This window comes from Delphinus delphis, chromosome 10 (assembly GCF_949987515.2).
Source record: "Delphinus delphis chromosome 10, mDelDel1.2, whole genome shotgun sequence".
In the NCBI taxonomy this organism is placed as follows: Eukaryota; Metazoa; Chordata; class Mammalia; order Artiodactyla; family Delphinidae; genus Delphinus; species Delphinus delphis.
The window spans coordinates 26,135,324-26,155,302 of NC_082692.2; the positions used below are offsets into that span (position 1 = coordinate 26,135,324).

The 19,979-nt window shown below is 42.5% G+C and overlaps 1 protein-coding gene across 5 annotated transcripts in view; it reads left to right on the forward strand.

The window, feature by feature from the left end:
* PKHD1 (PKHD1 ciliary IPT domain containing fibrocystin/polyductin) overlaps positions 1-19,979 on the forward strand; it is a 435,870-nt gene that overhangs the window by 214,730 nt on the left and 201,161 nt on the right. For all 5 annotated transcript variants that reach the window (XM_060021687.1, XM_060021686.1, XM_060021688.1 and 2 more), the window contains 2 exons: positions 11,404-11,581; positions 12,976-13,171. In XM_060021687.1, coding sequence (XP_059877670.1) covers positions 11,404-11,581; positions 12,976-13,171 — 374 coding nt within the window. The remainder of the gene's footprint in view (positions 1-11,403; positions 11,582-12,975; positions 13,172-19,979) is intronic.

Sequence of the window (19,979 nt, forward strand, 5' to 3'; positions counted from 1 at the left end):
ATATGGTCAGGATTGCACTAAGTCTGCATTCTGAACGCATATGGCATCAGTATCTTGACATTCTGTTTTAGACACCTTAGTAATATAATACCCTGCTAGCATTGAATCATCTGAAAATGCTCCACTTTTGCTTTCCAAACTGTTTATTATTCTATCTAATGTTAGTGGACCCAATTCCAGCGAGTAAAATAACAATGTGGAGGGATGTATTTTCATTTCTAACCATTTGGATTATACAGAGCATGCCTTTTCTTTTCATCCTTAGGAATGCATCCTGATTTTTATCATTTTAGTGATTTTAACAAAGATGTTTTTAGTGAGCATTTTGAGCTTTATTGAAGTTAGCGATTTATTTCTTATATGCGTTTTTTCCAAATGAGGAAAATTAAAATAGATTTATGTAGTTAAAAAGAACATTCTGTGCTTGCATGATATTGATTTCTCTGTGTTGTTGATATTCCTTTTTTATGCCTTACTTGGAGACCTACTGGGAGACTGTGTCTTACAGAGGCGTTTAGTGGCATTAGAAGGCTCTGCAGGTGGAATCCTCTGAACATCTGCTCTTGGAGAATCTTCGGACAGGATAATTAGGTGCTTACCTAGGCAGCAGGTCATGATCCCAGCACTCAGGGACTGACAAGGTCAAAAAGATAATAATCCTGATACTGTATTCTAAGTAGATTCAAAAGACTCCTACTAGGGTTGAAAAACTTGCCTTGGTTTGTTTGTAATTTTCTTGGTTTTAAAATAGAAAACCTCGTGTCCCAGAAACCCCTTCAGTCTTGAGAAAACCAGGATGGTTGGTCACCCTACTCCCTAGGCTTCTATTTAAACATTTTCAGGTTGATTCACAGGTCTGCGGACAAGTGCGCAATGACCCCAAATTCGCCCCAGGGGAGTCTTAGCACACTCCCAATTATGAGCCTCTTAGCCTTCATGTCCTCATCTCTAGGGTAAGGTGGTTGGGTTAGATGATCTCGAAGGCCTTGCTAGTCAGAGTGCATCAGTGTGGCCTGGGATTAGACTTGGGAATCTCAGACTCACCGCAGACGTTCTGAGTCAGGACCCACAGGGGATTTATACTCAAGGTTTAGAAGCACTGCCCTAAGGTCTTTCTAACTTGAGCTTTCCAGGATTCTATCCTCAGCTATTTGTGTTCAGTGACTTGATCTCTGTCCCAGAGCATTATAACCTCATTAGGAACATGTCAGAGCTAATGAGCAATTTGAATTCTGCGTAGATACAAACTTTGCTGCATTTCATGGAGAAAGGATTAATTTGTTGTGCTATTTGCCCTGGAGCACGCACCCTAAGAGTTGATTTACAAAGCTCTCACGGTCCCCATCTTTTGGGGTTGCATGTTGATGGAGATCTGATGTGGCACAAGGACCCTGTCCTCTTCCCTTTCAACTCTTAGCCTCCTCCTGCCTCCCTCAGCCCAGGTCCCCAGAGGGCAAGGCGTGAGGGCTGCACAGCTGTTTAATGGGGCACCTCTGCCCCCTAACCAGCAACCGAGTGCTTGGAGTGTGATCTCCTCCTTGGAGGCCCCTTCTGGTTCATGTTCACTATAAGTTCCTTGTTTGACATTGGCGACCTCCCCTCACTACCTTTCCAAGAGTGATGGGTGCTTACATTGTGGCATTTCCAGTTTTGTACCTTCCTCTGACTTGACCTTGCAGTTGGGTTGACTGAGGCTTAAAAATGTTTGAAGTTGGTAATAATGTTTAATATTTAGGTGAAGGAAAGATTCCCACCCTCTACAAGGCAGAGTCTATTTTCTGTTTCGGTAAAATGATGACACGCTTGGTTTGGGTGAGTTCTGTCTCACTTGCCAGCTCTAAAAACGTGCTTTCTTTAGGGGCCACAGGTACTCAGCGTAGCGTTCCTTTCCTGGCTTCCAATCTCATTCTCCCAGTCCCATCCTTCCTGATAAGACTGGAAAGCATTAGCCCTACCAGTGTAAGTCAGGACCTCATTTCAGAAAAATGTCAGGCACGTTTCCCATAGAGGCCTCATAATGGCAACGTGCCTCACATAGTTCCTGGATTTACTGATCCCACATTTCTTATGTCTAGAGATAAATTACCTGCAACGAGGATCATCTCACCAGTGGATTTCTGTGAGCTCCTTCTAGACCTCCTTTGTAAGTTCATCTCCCTGCCCCTTAAATGCTAGTGTTCCTTAGGGTTCTGTGAGAAGCTTTCCTTGCACGTCATGCTCTTCCCAAGTGATCTGGATTATTCCACAGCCTCAGTTAACAGTCACTGTTGATTCTAGATTTTGTTCCTCCAGTCTACATTGCTTTATTGAATTCCAGATCCATTTATCCAATCTGCCCTGCGCAGTATTGAAGTCACTCGCCACAGGTGGCTACTGAACACGTGAAATGTGGCTCGCCCAGATGGAGATGTGCCATAAGTTTCAACTATACACCTTATTTCTAAGACTTTGTATGAAAAAAAAGAATGTAAGAGAGCGCAACGATTTGTTTATATTGCTTACGTTGAAATGATAAGTTTTGAATATATTGGGTTAAATATATTATTAAAATTAATTTCACCTGTTTCTTTTAAATTTTTCATTGTGGCTACAGTAAAATTTAAGATTCTATCTGCGGCCTGCACTTATGGCTTGTATTACATTTCCGTTGAGCAGCTACGCTTTCAGTATTTCCACTAGAGTATTCAACAGCCATCTCAAACTCAACTTGTCAAAACTGAACGTATGGTCTTTATTCCTTGGACCTATTCCTCCCTCGGTGTTCAGAATCTCTGGGTGTTCAGACAGCTGATTCAGTTATATCTAAACCAGAGATGGGAGTCATCCTTGACTCATCTTCTTACTTATTCCTCACAGAAATCACCTACCAAGTCCAGCCCATTTCATCTCCTAAAAAATCTCTCCTGAGTTTTTCTACTTCTCTCCTTCCCAGCTACTCTAGTCCAGGTTGACACTGCCTCCCACCTGTATAACCACAACAGCCTCTTAGCTTGCCACCTTGCTGCGATGCCATTCTTAAACTTTTTGAGGCTTTGTAGATCGGATCTGGTCTTGCCATCCATGCATTTCTTTGTAGAAGCTTTGTCAAGGTTTCCCAGTGCCTCCCGATGAAAGCCTGCCATTTGTAATGTCTTGTGGGCACTTCGTGACCTGCTCCTGTTTGTACTTCTAGCATCATTTCTCAATGCTCTGCCCTCCCTTCCCTGCATTTTATGCCTCAGCCATACTCAACTTCTTTGTGCTTTTCAGCCCATAAGGCTCAGCTTCCATGAACTCAACATGAAGGTTGTTTTCTCTGGTAAGCTTCCCCGAGCTTTCTGTACAGCTTTTGTATCCCTGCTGTGTGCTGGCTCTCTATACTTGCTCTAACCAATACTCATAGCTCCTACATAGCTTTATAAATTGCCCCTCCCTCCTCATACATGGTAAGTGGGGCAAGGATAGGGTTTTCTGTTTGTTTGTATTATGGTGCCCAGTACCATGTTGAACATATAGTGACTCAATAAAATTAGTATTGAATAAATGAATATCATTTAAGAAATTGTGGACTCTCCCAAATCGTCCTGTAGTGTCCTTATTGTCCATTTCTCTCTTAGGACATATTTATGAGGAGTCCACAGCCCTTAACTTTTCTTTAGAAGATCCAGGATTAAAATACTATCCTCAGTCTTTGTTTCTAAAATTCCTAGCAACATCAAATACTTAAGAATATCCTTTCATAATGTCTTCTGGGCTTTTGCTTGCCCGGGGCTGTCAGTTGATCAGATGATTTATTTTAACAGCTGATTTCTTCTCCACTCTGCCCCTACCCCACCCACCGAATCAGCAGTTTGCATACATTTGCAATCCTTTTCTTTTCCTGGTGGTATAGATGCATAGAATTGTGATGGGGGGAATGAGAATGAACTTTCACAATTACCATCTGGGAATTATTTGTTTTTTGGTTTAGAGCACTCTACAGCTCCTTCAGTTGACATAGATTTATTCAAATGTTAGTAAATCAAGCCTTGATCTGTCTTCCAATTATGTACTGAATTGAATGTGGGGGAAATTAAAAGAGTTTACAAGATGTTGTAGGTTGGCCAACCAGTCCTTCTGAGTTTTAATAGGAAGTACATAAAAGAAAGTCAAGATATATGCATATGTTTGAAATTATTTTTCAAAGGCTGAAGAATAGAGAGGTAATTAAGAATCATTTGTGGGCATAAATCATAGCCCACCCTCCCTCCGCCACTTCCTAGGTATGTTCCTGGACAAGTTACTTCACCTCTTTCTGCTTCAGTTCTCCTATCAGTAAAATGAGCCAAATGGTACTTAACTCACAGGGTTGTTGTCTGGCATGTAGTAAGTGCTCAGTAAATGTTGTCTTTCAAAAGTCTCTACATTTATGAATGGTCTGATGAACCTAGGGGCAGGACAGGAATAAAGACGCAGATGTAGATAATGGACTTGAGGACACGGGAAGGGGGAAGGGTAAGCTGAGGCGAAGTGAGAGAGTAGCATTGATATATATACACTACCAAACGTAAAATAGATAGCTAGTGGGAAGCAGCTGCATAGCACAGGGAGATCAGCTCGCTGCTTTGTAACCACCCAGAGGGGTGGGATAGGGAGGGTGAGAGGGAGCCGCAAGAGGGAGGGGATATGGGGATATATGTATACATATAGCTGATTCACTTTGCTATACAGCAGGAACTAACACAACACTGTAAAGCAACTATACTCCAATAAAGAAGTTTAAAAAAAAAGTCTCTACATTTATGATTGATAAAACAACATATGAACTTACTACTAATAGAATAAAATATTATAGATGATTACGTTTCTGAGAAGCAAATGCCTGGCAAGGGAATTAAGTTTGCTCAAATGAAACTTAATCCGATTCTTGAAAAATAGGGAACACTTTCCAATAGCCACATGACATTGCACTTATCCAACGAAATATCCCAGAAAGTCGTGGAATCTGGAGTCTTTCAGGACACAGTTTATGATTCATTGTGCCCCAAAGCTTCTGTTTCTCTCTTCCTATTTCTCCTAGAAAAGAAAAGGCTAATGTTGCTGTTGATCACCTTGATTCTTAGATCCTGCTGAATATCCTTCCCTGTAGTGCTTGCGCTCAGGGTCTACCTATGGAACTGCTCTTAATGTGTCAGTGTTCAGAGTACAAGGCACCCCCTGCCTCTATGAATGCAAAAGTAAAGAAGAGTTGAAATGGAAATTGTGGCCAAGCTTTTCCTTTAATAATCACCTAACGCTCCTTCCTAGGGATAAAGAGGCATAGCATCACTAATGGTATCTTTTCAGTTCTCAAAAAAACCACATGTGAGACAGGAAAATTCCAAGAAGTTTTATCCGCTCTCGGCAGCAGAGGTTACAGCATTAAAATAGAAAAAGATCTAAACATCAAAATGGAGCCCAAACTGAGGAATATCATTAACAATACTCCATGGTTATTAAATTTCATGAATAATAAAGGGGTCCAGGGGTGTGCTGGTACCTGTTTTACAACTAGCTTTCTAGAATAAAGACCCTGATTTGTAGCATTTGCTTAATTCCGTGGTGAAAATACTCTCACACGATCTGTCCTGATATCACTGAATACGGAGTTGGGAAGAGGGGCTGATGGTGAGCTCATGAGGGGGAGTCTGTCAGCCCCACCAGCACCAGGTGTGCATATATATAAAAGAGAAGGTAGGCTTTATAGTCTAACTCCCTGCTAGATGCATACAATTGTTTTTCAATATTCCTGACAAGTAGTTGTCTACCTTGGAGTTGTGTAGCTCCAAGGGTGGTGTTTTCACGTTCTGAGATAGCCATTCCAGCTGTATTCCACAGATCAAGAAAGAGATGCGATAGTATGTGAAGGATAGACAGATGGACAATAGACATCTATTGCTCCTCTTCAAGGATTAAGGTATAGTAAGCAAGAATTATTATCCCAAGTGTGTCGCAAAAACTTTAGACAATACCTTTGGGGAGGTGCTAGGTTGATTTGGGGACTTTTCTACAATCAATTATTATTGCTTTAGCTAACTCTGAAAAAAGATAAACAGAAATATATATCTGCAAAGTCATGGAGGAGTGATGTGGGGTGTACCTGCCAGAAATGCAAGGATTCATACGGCTTGCCTCTCTGCCTATCATTTCTATTTTTTTACATGAATTTAAGAATTGTTAAAAGTTTGGAAGAAAGACTGAGGGTTAAGATTTCTTTTCTCTTAGGTTTCTTACTCAGAAGGAGAAATATTTGTTTCTCAATCAATAAGGGTAGTATATACAGGAAACCCCTTACTGGTACATGTCAGTTATCACTGGGTGATGGCAGATCAGCAGAGAGAATAGTGGTTCTTGGACAGGACTTTTTTTTTCATTAAAAAAAATTCTGTTTATTATTATTGCTCACCAATGGGGAGGTGCGGTTTATTTACACCAGTAGCCATAGGGGCAAGGGGAATACACAGTTAGCAACCTGTATAGGATGGGCTACTTATGCAAAAATAAGACTCTCCAAAACGAAGGACAGTGGTGAGCTTCTGACAAAGACTTCTTATGAGCCCAGTGTATTTTTAAAGGATGCTCAAGAAAAGTCGTGCCACAAAAATTTGTCGGCTGTGCTCAACATTTTGATTTTGTCCTCTTTGTGCAGTAAAAGGTGAGAGTGACAGCGGCAAGCATGAATACCCAGGCAATGCTGGCAGTACCATTCGGGGCTCGTTTTTATGATGTGTCTGGCTTAGGAGATGTGTAATTATAAAGGGTTTATTTCACAATTGCTCCGAATTTAGAGCATTTAGAGCTCAGTGCAGTGTTTGTCTTAATACACAGAGATGTGGACCCTCAGGAAAAGTAAGCTAATGGTAAACACAAACCAGGGAGTTAATGTTTGTTCTCACTGGTATTGTTGATTGCCTGAGAAATCCTCTGTGGGCAGGATACACTCAACAGTTCTGCAGAGTATCTGGGCACTAAATTACATAACTGTTGATGCAACTAGTATTGTAAATTGGTACTTAGGTTGGGAAGTTTTATCAAGTGATACTGCTATATTTCTAAAGGAAAATGTCCCTTAATTAAAAACAGGCTTGGTGATTAAAAAAAAAATTAAGCTACCTCATAGAAAAGGAAAGTCTTGAAGTCCTCTTGTCTTTTTGATTATATACAGGAGCCGTTGCTGACTCGGAGGTAAGGGTTAACATTTCAGATGGACTGGTTGCCTCCTGATTTCTTGCACATAAAACCATGAGAAGTTCAGGGAGAGACTTCTTCCCCTGGTAATGAAGCTTTCTGCTGCTAATGGCCCATGCAGGCTCCCTTGGCTTCTCCAAATTAGAAATACTTGTGTGCTTCTTTGCTTCATTAACAGTAAAGAGGGGAGATTGGTGGCTATTTAGGGCAAGCGAAAATTGTAGTAATTATGGTTGGTAAATTCTCTTCATGGTATTCTTCTACTCTTGATGTTCTTTGGGTGCTTTTCAGAAGAGCTCACCACTGTCACTGCTGGCATTTGGCCTAGAAGGATGGGAGCTGATTTGACCTAGAATTTTTGGCCCTTGGGGTGATGGTCAACAAAAGGCATCTTGCCTACTGGGAGATGGGTCTTTCACATTTTGATTTGCTTTTCAGAACGCACACTACGATCCTTTCCACTACCGACTGTGATAAAGGAATATTTGATAACCTACTTCTCTACCTGTATTTCCCTAAAGAAAGCTCATGCTGCCCTCGAGTGCCTGTGAAATTGCATCCCACGTGAGCCTTGGTCAGGATGGATGGGGCGGCTTGGTAGGGTCGGGCAGCGAATGAGGAAAAGGTAGAGGAAAGGATGGTTTAGGATCACAGTGCACTATGGTTGGGTCTCTGGTTGACCAAGTTAGCATTAGATTACTGGATACTGTTGGACGAAGGGCATCAAAAAGAAGGTGCAGGGCTTCCCTGGTGGCGCAGTGGTTGAGAGTCCGCCTGCCGATGCAGGGGATGCGGGTTCGTGCCCCGGTCCGGGAAGATCCCACGTGCCGCGGAGCAGCTGGGCCCGTGAGCCATGGCCGTTGAGCCTGCACGTCCGGAGCCTGTGCTCTGCAACAGGAGAGGCCACAGCAGTGAGAGGCCCACATACCGCAAAAAAAAAAAAAAGAAGGTGGAAAAGTCCCGAAGATTAATAGAACTGAATTAATGTTAGCATTTAGTGGTTTTACAATATTTGAAAACAGGGTCATGTTTATAGGGGCCTTCTGAAACTGGGGAGTATGGCCTGAAAAATGGCTCCTTCAGTAAGTGAAATTACAATCTATAGAAACAGAATCAGGAGAAATTAGATCTTAAAACTGACTTATAAATGTGATGCTGATAGAAATCTGAGAAATAATTTAAGTCTAGTCCAAGTGACCAGGGAGAATTCTTGGGGCCACATTGCTGGAATGAAGAAGAATTTCTGGAAATATGCATTATCTCTTAAGAAAAGAGTGATAAAATATAGGATGGTCAGGCAAAGTAAGTGACAAAGTACAGGTTGGAGTGATTAGTTGTGAACAGATGGATGCATTTCAACAAATAGAATTCCTTTGGCCTATAGTTAAAAAAAAAACCAAAACCCTAATGTAAAAGTGGTTTAATTGAGAGCACTCAACTAGGATAGAAGAAATCTAAGTTCATAAGGAAATCTTAGTATTTTCCTAAACCAGGGCCCACTGTTAGTGCAGATTGCTTGTATATGTCCAGGAGAGGTTTTCTGACCACTAAACTTAAGTGTATAAGTCCTTTGGGTGAATATCTTACTGATAATGGGGTTGACTGTATCAGGATCTGATAACTCACGATCAAATGCTTATCTCCTTTGATGAGTAAGTTTACAAGAAATCTCCTGACACTCATGTGGGTTTCTGGGTAGACTTCCCTGGGACCAAACATCACTAAATAGCCAGTTAGGGTGTTCTAGTCCGTTCAACACTCATTTATTCATTCAACAAACATTTGTTGAATACCCACTATGTGAAAGGCAGTTTTATTTCTCACTGCAAATTACTAAATGGAAATTCTGATTTATCAGTGAGTCTTTCTTGGAATTCAGTCTTGTGATTCATTTTCCAGAGCCCATATGTCTCTGTGAAAGCTGAAGGGCTGCTCTTTCAGAACCTGAAATTTTCGGAATCATTTTCTGGACTGTGGGGAATCCCACCTGATGTATTGACCTCGGTACTTGCTGCGGCTAACTCACTTGCCTCTTTGGTATTTCAACTTATCTCTTCTTATCACATTTGTTTTACATTTATTTCCCAGTAACCTATCTTCACTTAGTAAATATATTAGTTGGGCCAAATTGTGCTGGCTGATCTCCTGGGACCCTGGGACTCATGGTTTCAGTCAGAGTAAGAGAAAGCCATAGCGATTGAGGAGAAAGGGCTAGAAAATACACGGGAGAAAATTAAGCTTTCTCAAGCTTGTCTAAAATTAAAATATACAAATAACTTTCATAAATGGAGGGGGAATTTGAGGATGTGAACTCCCCAAAGCTGGAAGAAGGAACAAGATAAAATATGGAGGGAATTTCCACAGTAGATTGGATGTTAGAACAGATGACCTTCATATCCACTCTGATTCTAAGAATGTGAGTCCAGGATTTACTTAAGTTCCGATTTAAATCTTGATATACATGCAAAAAAAGCCCTCCATATCCCAGGCCCAAAGAGAGGAAGAAGCCCCCCTACCCCAAGATTTCTAAAGGTTTGGTGAATGCTACGTAGGGACACCTGGGAAAGAGTGGTTCTTTTATTCCAAATGCCTTGAGCATTCTTTTATCCCTTTCATTTTACTTATTAATGGCTGAAACAAACACATTTAATCTTACAAGAAATATGAATCACGTGCTACATTGCCAGGGCTAAAGCTCTGCACCATGAAAGGTTTTGAGTGTGATTTTAAATGACCAAGTATCCTGGATAAACTCTAGACAGTAAAATAAGTAGACAGCGTGGCAAACCAGGCACATCTGAGGTTCTTTCTTAAATGAGCTATAGGTAGACTTATTGGGCTTAGTGAATACTTAGTGAATACTTCACGTAGATTATCACTTTAAGTTTCACAGTTGCTATAGGAGATACATACTGATGTTGTCTCCATTAAAAAAAAAAGGAAATTAAAGCTTAAAGAGGGTCAGTGAGTCCCCCAAATTCATACACCTAGTGCACATGCAGTTATAGACTTCCAGTTTACACCCATTTGACAACGGTGCCCAAGCATTTAACACTAAAACCAGTCTCCTCTCTATAATATGCCACTAGATTGTAAATTGGCTTTCGATGTGCTCACATCACCCCTCACTTTGAAAACCCAATATCCTCCTTTGTCTCATTTCCCTTTACTTTGAGAATTTAATTATCTGCCTGTAGCAACATGCCACAGTTAAAGATTCTCATCAAAACTAAACCAGAGGGGGAAGGAAGGTCGTAATGGGTGTTGATTTTTTTTTAGCTTTTGCTTTATTTTTTTTCTGTCCACTTTTTCTTTTAGGGTCTAAGCAGGTGGCAAAATCTATTTATCTTCTAGTGAAGTCTTAAAAATCACTTTCTGGAATGGGCTGCATAGAATACTTTGTAGAAATTTAAAACTTTCTAGCTCTACCTGTGATGTTCACATACTACTTTTACCATACTCTGTCTCAGTTTCCTCACTTGGTAAAATGCTGTTCTTCTAGAAACGCTTTCTATACATTGGGAAGTTGGCATCGCTTTTGGGAAGAGCTCCTCCCTGCAGGCTTCGTTTGTGTAACAAACATGGTTTGAGTGCCCATAATGTGCAGGTCCCAGTGCCAAGGGGCAGGACACCAGAAAAGACAAAATGTCTCTAGCTTCAGGATGTCGCATTCCTTGTTAACAAGCAAGAACGCAAACCCACTGGCACTGAGTGAGCCCTGGGCATCGTGTAAGCCCACAGGAGAGGACCCAGGGCCCTCTGCGTTCTGGGGAAGCTTACTGAGGCTGTTCCTGCTGGGCCGTTGGAGGTAGGCCCTGAGGTTCTGGGCTTCAGCCACTGCTCCCCAGAGGGATAACTAGTGACTGTGTAATACGCATTCTGCTGCTGATAAACCCGGGCTATGGCAATATTCTGACCTTGGACATTTCTTTAAAATAATAATATATAGTCCTGGCCTATATGAACTAATTAAGATGGCATTGATTAGTGGCCTAAGATCTGAGTGTTTCAGGTCAGTGTGATGCACAAATGGCCCAGTGACACCTTCCCACTGGGCTTTTTGACACACACCACGACCGCTAAAACCTCTATAGACACTGGGACGAGAGACGAACATGGAGAAAATAGATAAATTATAGCTGATGGGAGAGGAGTGCCTTAGATCCAGGATGGACAAAAAACTTACCACCTGCTTTTTTTCTTTTTAAATCACTCTAGAGCCAATGCCCCAAAAGTTTCTTATGATTTAACCATAACGGACAGCAGAAATAAGACAACCACTGTCAGTTATGTGCATGACACACTGTCCAACCCTTATGGCTGGATGGCGCTGCTCTTGGATCAAGAGACCTACTCACTGCGATTTGAGAGCCCTTGGACCAACAGCTCTCTGCAGGTAAGCCCCGGCATCCACTTGATGGTAGATTCCATTCCCCGGGGGTTCCCGTCTTTCCTTCTGTGACGCAGTAGTTTGCAGGTATTAGCATCTTCTGGTGCTGATCAAGAAAACTGCAGCAGCATTTTGACCAGATGAATGTAACCTGAATTTGAGGTATGATTGTCTTTTATCTTAAACTTGAAAATTTTAGAATCCCTTTAAACCTCACCTTGAACACAGAATGGTTCTGCCTGAAATTTTAACTTTATTAATACAAATAAAAACAGCTTCTAAACAACCTATAGAATTGTAGTCTTATATATCATGGGTTAAGAACCAACTTACCCCAGGGAAGTGTTTGTAGCCGAGAGAAAATAGCTTCACAAGGCATTTTTTACATTGCACACTGCCACCTTGTGGTCAAAGATTAACTTGCACCTGAAAACGAAAGGCACTTGCCTTTCGTTTGGATTGGGTTGAAGGAGTCAGATGGTTAGGGGGAGGGAAGGTAGGAAAAACCATAAGGAAAATAGGTGCATTTTCTGCAGAAAAATCAATCCAGTGGATTTCCTCAAGCTTCTTTTATTCCTTTTAGCACATTTCTTTCTTCCCGTCTCATCACACGCATTCTCCCTAAAGGTCATAAGAGCAGGTCTTAGGGAGCTGGAAGCAGGTGTGCCATAGATCTGAAGAATTCAAAGCAGAATCCATTTGATCCCCTCACCACAGCTCTCAGGAAGAATGTACACCTCTCTCCCCTTCCCCTGAGGTTCCCATGAGAACATTCTGGGAAGGTGAAGGCAGTAGAATGGTGACTCTGGAGGTGGACACCTGGATCTCTGTCCCAGATCAGCACTGTCCTGCTTTGTGATGTAGGGAGAGTTACCGAACCTCCACCTGCCTCAGTGTCTTCGTCTATAAAATGGAGGCAATACTAGTCACAATCCCCAGAGTCTTTCAAGGGTTGGATGCCTTGATATGAATGATACCTGAGCCAATGCTCAACCGTGTTAACTGTTACTCTTATAAATGGATGGCACTCCTATCATTGCCTGCCTGTTTGAGTCTTGGGGAAAACTGGACAGGAATTCTACATGTGTCTCTGTCTCTTCTTGCTGTTTGACCTGGGACGAGTTACTTCACTTGTCTGAACTTTGGTTTTCTCCTCTGTTAATTGAGATTGTTAAACAAGAAGAACCTTACAGTTTTCAGTCCTCGCACTGTATGCTTTTGTAGCTTTAGTTATGAATTTATGATGGAGTAGATTTAAGTAAGCCCATTTCCCACAAGAAAAGTAGCCGGTGTGAACAGTCCTGTTTCTAAACTACTCCATCTGAGTTCTTTGTAACTCTTTTTCTGGGAAGAGTCTTCCTCACTCAATGAGCACTTTTGTACTTTTCTCTCACTTCAAGTACTCAGCGACATTTGAGAACTTTGCTCCTGGGAATTACCTGCTGCTGGTGCACACAGACCTGTGGCCTTACCCTGACATCCTCATAAGGTGCGGGAGTCAAGTGGGGCGGTCCCTTCCGTCTCTTCCATCACCTGGTCGGGACCAAGGCTGTGACTGGTTCTTCCACAGCCAGTTGAGACAACTCACCTATCTGGGTAAGTATAATTGGATGAGCATGTTGAGCACATAGTCAGAAACCACCGTTCCCTTTGGAATACCAAACATTGGTGCTGTGAAGTGATGAGGAGCTGAAAGAGACCGCTGCGTGCTATGGTTAAGTGGCTGGGCTCTGAATCAGACTGCCTGCATTTGAATCCCAGCTCTAGCACCTACTAGCTATGGGACATCGTGCAGGTATCCTTTCTAAGCCTCAGCCTCCTTATCTGTAAAATGGGATAATAAAAGGACCTATCTAAAGGATAGGAAATTAAATCAAGGATAACATGTAAAATTCTTTAGCAGAGGGTCTAACCCAGAGCAAGTGCTTAATAAACTTTGACTGCTATTCATATTTTTCATTCATGTTAAGGCCATGTTGCATTTGTAGAAAAGTCAACTGGACATGTAAAGACAGGATGGCTGGTTGTGATCACAGATACAAGGAACAGCAAAGGTACAGAGAGGCAGGATGAAGAGTGTAGTCAATGTGGAAAGTGAGAAGCCTTGGAAGGAAATCTGAGGTCAGAAAAATGAGATGCATGGAAGGCTATCTGAGGACTGGGGGATGGGCTGTCTTGTCTTGTGTCAGAGGCAGCATCAGTGAAGGGTCCAGGAGCCTCATTTTATAGAACCAGAAACCCTACAGTGATTGCAGAGTAACAAGGGCCAAAAGGATTTCCTTACCTTCTTATTGTGCATGTTTCACGGGAGCCCAATGTGTGGGTCAGGGCCATACATTTCTTTTGACTTCCTGGACTTCCTGAAATCTCATATTTGACTTCCTGAAATCTCATATTTCTTTTCCATATTATTTCAGCATTGGTCACTCTGAGTACATGGTGTCCACTTCTACCACCCTTAGCTCAGTGTGGTCTCTAAGAAGGAGAATCTGACAAAATGAGTCTCTAAAAGGACAATTTTGTTATGAATTGGTCTTAATAGATCCTGGTTGAAATCAGGGCCATGTCAAGCATGGTAAGTCCCAGTCTCTGCCACAAGCCAGACTTGGCCTTAAGGGTTTGGGGAGCTGGTAGGCGCCCTGAGTTCTTTGTCCCTCTCACTTGTGCCTATAGCCATTTGTCAACTGGGTCTGATTACACTTGAGCCCTGGGGCGATTACATTTTAATAGCACCAGAGAGGAGAGGATGGTGCTTCCCGGGTTTTTAAAAAGTCTTGGCCAAATGGATTACTCTATATTTTATTTGCACTGAATTGTACCATTCAGATTTTATTCCTGATTTGATTCATCCATAAATATAACCTAAAACTATAAAAAATCAGGATGGACAGAGATCCCTGAGACTGTTTTACCACTAGAGTCACATACAGCCATTAAGTAAGAGCAGATAGTTGCCATTAACTATAACTATGGCTATTCATTTGCTGTATATTCTGAAACAAAATTTTAATTTCAAAGTGCTCTTGTTTTATTAGTTAGCGTGCTTCTGAGGAGCCTGTCTTGTCCATTGATCAGATTTGTTCATGAACTGTAAACTAATTTGAACAGTCGCATAAACCAAGCACGATAAAGGAACATTTGCGGCATAAAGAAAACAAAATCAGGTCATGCAGCTAAAGATTTTCTTCCCCGCCATTATTTATTGAATTAACAGCAAGTTATAGTATTATACTATATGTACACATATGGTATAAATGCATATCTGTATAAGTATATATATATATTTTATGTAGATGTGCCTCTGTATTATATATGTACATATATAGGACTTAGGTGAATATTTCAGTATAAGCCATTTTTATTAGGCAGATGGCTTTTACTAATTAAAGAGTCTTTGTATCAGAATACCTTGGTATCTCCACTTTTGAATAATATGAGTTGGACAAGGAACAGGAAGTCACAGAGGGTTGCAAGTCGGATATCCGGACTCCTTGGAGAGGATTCCTGGTCCTCCAAATAGCGGCTTTCATGGCCATCTGTGCTTCCGCCATCCTCTGTCTGAATGGAGTAGGTAGGTGGCGAGAGCCAGGCCTGTTCCCATTCCTGGGCTGGCACAGTGAGGACTTGAGGTTTCAGGAGGAACCGAGGCTCACACTGGTCTTCCGTGGTGGTGTCCCATGCAGCTACATTGGGTTGTGTGGATCGGGTATGACTTTGGATGTCTTCTGTGTACCGTCTGCACCACCACTAGGAAGTTGATGAGGAGGCTACCATGGTGTCCGTAGACCAACAGCCCAACAGCAGTGAGGTAGCTGTGGCTGACGCCTGAAAAAGCCTCCAAGCAGTAGAGTTCAGTTACGTATTGATTAGTTTGTTACTTTCACTTAATTGTTTTCTTTGGACCATGGGGCTTTATAGGTCTCTGTGATTGGGATAATTTACATAAAATACATTTAATCCAAGAAGAGAAGCCCTCACAGTCTATGTGGACATATTCCTGGAATGAAAAACAAAACAAAACAAAACAAAAAACCCAGGGGGAGGTTGTGTATACAGAAGGTTCGCTTTATTATAGGGAAACTGCTTGACCCTCCTCCAGGTCCACCGAGTTTCCTGTCAGGCTTTGGGGGGTGGGCATGGCTGGGGGGACACTGCCCCTTTCCCTGCTGGCCTTCCATCTGGAGTCTTGCTGCACTGACAGTTGGCTGGCTTTCGCTCATTCCTTGACCACTTCTAAGCAGACCGTCTTTTGTATTGTTTGTGTGCAGCCCTACCACATCCCCCCAGAGAGGAAGTTTTAAAAAAATCACAATTATCTTCATTTCCTCCATTTAGCTCCTTGCTGTGTGATTTAAGATGCCTGACTCGTCTTTGACCCAGCCGAGAATGGCAGAGAGCAGAACCCAGGCATTCTGGCTCCTGGCTGTGACTCTCTCCACTAGAGTGTGCTGCCCACTCAATAATCATGGGCCACTGACCCACAAGGGTGGGGGGTGCCAGGCAGTGGTGCAGGAGAAAACTTCTCACTGGTCCCCATGACAAAGAAAAAGTCCCGCACATATAATATTTTTTGACTCTTGCCTTTCTCTTCTTTACCAAGGCAAGTTTTGTCTTTGTTCAGCAATGTCTTTACAGAATGCAGCTTCTTTGGAAAGCTCACGGCCAGAGTTTAGGGCTTCGGGTTTTAATCAGTGGCTGGCTGGCTGTTTTACCTGGGGCATGGAATTATAAATTCTCCATGCCTCCGTGGCTGCATCTATACAGTGAGGTTAAGAATACTTACTTATCTCTTGGAATTGTGGTACAAAACACCCAAACATCTTCAAGTGTGATTAGCATGCCGTGTTATTTTATTACACATTTTCTCAGTAGATTATTTCTCTAGAATGTTTCTTTTTTCCTGGAAGGTGGTCAATCTCAGGTGCCTTGAATTCCATATACCTGTCATAACTTGTCTGAAAGAGTCTCATTCTACTTTCCTTGACTAGCTTTTGTAAGATAACAGATTCATGATAACATGGCGTATATGATATATGGGCCCCCTGATTGAAACTTAATATCACTTAAGCAATTGTTACCCACAGAATAAGATAACCTTGCTCATTTAAGAATCTTTCTTAAGGAGATTGGTTCTATGTGGTAGGATCCCGGAGGGGCAATATTTGGTGTGATAAGGTATCATGAACGGCAGTGGTGAACTGCAACTTCTACACCATGCTTGCAAACGGGTCTGACTGTAAAACAAGTGTTCCTTCATATTGTCAAACTTGGAGTCAAATCCAGAGAGCCCATTTTTCAGTCTCTGTGATTGGATTCACTAGCACTCCTGTCTTCTGACTTACACAACCAGTTTCCCACTGCCTCTGTCCCTGTTTTTTTTTCCCAGGGATGTTTTAGTTCGTGGTGAACTATTTTTATTTTTTAGTTACATTCACGCTATGAAATAATTAGTCAGCTAATTAATCTGGTTTACAAGCTTTGTAGGATTCTTCAGCTGTCAGTCAGGCCCAGGCCTGAGGCCTACATCTAGTCTCAGCTCTCTTGCCCATGTGATTCCCGTTGCCATGGCTACCGGCTACATCTGCTGACACCCCACTCTCTATTTATTGCTTAATTAAGAATTTCACGCTCTGCCCTTATCTGCCTCTAAGAACAAGCGCATACTGTTAAGAAATTCCGAATTTACGCCCGGGCACAAGGAAAGCCTTTCTTGCGGGCTTGGCTGGATGGAGCCTCTCTAACGATCTTCTCGGCGTCCCAGCCGCCACCCTTCAATCAAAAATCATTAAATGGGGCAGAGATAATGAGCATGCAGCGTATCAAAAGCAAGATGTTTGCTTGGTCCAAAGGAGGAAAAGCTGCTAGGCCCCATGCTCTGCTCCACTTCAAAGGGAGATGAGACCCCCTCATCACTGGGGCCTGATAAAGCCTCATTTGTTCTGGGCTTGACTTATGCAAAAGGTCTGGTATGTCAGAGTCCCATCTCACAGCCGTGGGCTCCCCCCACCTCTTGCCTCCACCTCCACCGGCCCCCTCCCCGGCCTTCCGCACACTCGTGTGTCAGCACTTAGGCAGCTGGGTCCCCCAAAGCATCAGGCGGAGCGTGTAATCACTGACTCCACGCTGACAATGGCCACTTGTAGGGGGGTGGCCAGGAGGAGGTCTTCATCACAATAGGGACACAATTATTGCAGCTGCTAGGGAGGGCTATGCTTCTTCCTGTAGAAACGCAATAGGACTTGCCCAAAACAGGAGGACAAGGCTGGGGGAGGTGGTGGGGGTGAGGAGGGGTGGAGAAAACACCCTTGAGTTGATTATTCATATTCTGACTCTTGGAAGCCTGATGCGGAACCGGTGGGGTCCCAGCAGCTGTTCCTGCACAGTTCTCTTCTAATAATTGTACATTCTGTCCGGGGTCAACTTACTTTTGACCCTGTTCTTTTATATTGGGAAGAGGCTCTTTAGGGAAAACTGTTGGGTTGTGGCAGTGTGCATTAAACACTCACAGCCCCCTTCCCCTTGCTTTATCCCCTGTCCAACCAGCAGCCGGTGGGTGATAAATTCCTATCAGATGCTGAGCCATTCACACTCGCCCCCCCGCCCGAGTTCACACAGCAGAGATGCAGCCAAGCTGGGATATTGTGTGAGGCGGCAGCTGAGAAAGTCCGCCTGCTAGGCTTGGAGGCTCTCGTGTACCACCTTCTTCTGATCAGACTGAAAAAAAAAAAGACACGTCTAGCCAGGCTGGTCAGTGCTTGTTTCCAAATGTCCCCCTCACCAGGATAAAGGCAGGCTGTTTGGCAAGAAGCCGGGGCTGTTGTCTATGAGGGCAAGTGGGCTGTGGATAGAAAGACAGATGGACTTTATTGTCTCAAAAAACAACTCAAGTCACATCACCCAGAAGGCTCAGAAAAGATGCTGTTAACTTGGGAGATCCTGAAAATAAGACACGTTTTCCTAAGTTGGCAGTGAGGCGAGCAGGGATCCGGCCCAGGTTTCTCTTTTCTCAAAGCGCTAAGGCACTGGGACGGAGCAGGCTGCTGCCTAGACCCTTCTGTTCTTCAGCTGGTCTAGGAGACCCCATGCAACTCCTTGAGAAGGAATCTTGTTAGGTTCTAATGAGAGAGGACTCAGCTGGCTCCCCAGAGCTCTTTGGGAGGATTTTATGAGCAGAGCAGAATCATAATCCTTTGAAAATCTGCAGCCATTCCCATGCCGAGGCCCTCTAAGGCAATCTATAGCATTCTAGTTAATAAATTAATTTACATTCTTATAGAAAACTCATTCCCCAAAGATCCCCAAGGATTGGTACCGGTAATATAGAGAGCTGACTTCAGGGAAATGCACGACAAACCTTTATGGCAAAAATATAGAGAACGGAACAGGAGGTGCGGATGTGAAAAGGGATTTTGCCTCTCAATTACAAGCAACTTCTCCAAAAGGAGAAGGAAGGAAGAAATGGAGAAAAGGAAAGAAAGAAGGAAGGAGGAAATGGAGAAAAGGAAAGAAAGAGGGAAGGAAGGAAAACTCAGGAATCAGAATCAGATACTTTTTCAAGGAATCACTCAAGATTAAGGAGCTAATTCTCAGCGATGCTGGTGGCTGGCCTCCGTTCACACAGGTCATGGATGGTATAACCAGTATCCTGACTTGGCTTTTCTGACTCTATTTCAGTGTTTTTTCTAGTATACTAGTGTTTTGTTTTGTCTTGTTTTAATCTAAGCTTATGTACCTACCCACCCTTGTAAACCAGTTCTTCTTTCTCCTGTTTGTAGGAAAAAGCTGTACTTGTTAACTCCTCTGTGCTTCTTGAACTTTACATATTTGAGTACCGCCTTCACACTTTGTCACATCCTTATGCCTCCTGTGCTATTACTTACTTGATTTTTTTCTTAAATCAACTCCCACACTGCCTTATTTTTAAAACCTGTCTTTTTTTTAAGCAATATTATCCATAAAATCATGGGTTTAATGACCTACTTCCTTTCTCTAAAACACATTAACATTCATAACTATTAAAATAAAACTTTTATACTACTAAAATTATCACATTACATTTTATATTTTGGTAGTATAGTTTGGTTTTCAAATTTTTGGTATAATTGATGAAAAGTAAGAATTGTGAATATAAGTATCTCTCTCTCTCTCTCTCTTTTTTTTAACCTGGGTTCCTTTCCTCACTTGCTAAGAATACCTGCCACTTGCTAAGAGAAACTTTTACTCACAGGTTTTCACCTGTGAGTAAAAACCACATTTTTAAGAGTAGAGTATGGAAAAGTTTGTAAAATTCCTTCAAGAAGTGCTTTCTAAGTGTGCCTCATGGGCAAACAGCTGGAATGCTTGCTCCCAGGTCCCCCGCCCCCGGAAGGTCTGGTTCTGTAGATCTATGCAGGGCCCAGGAATC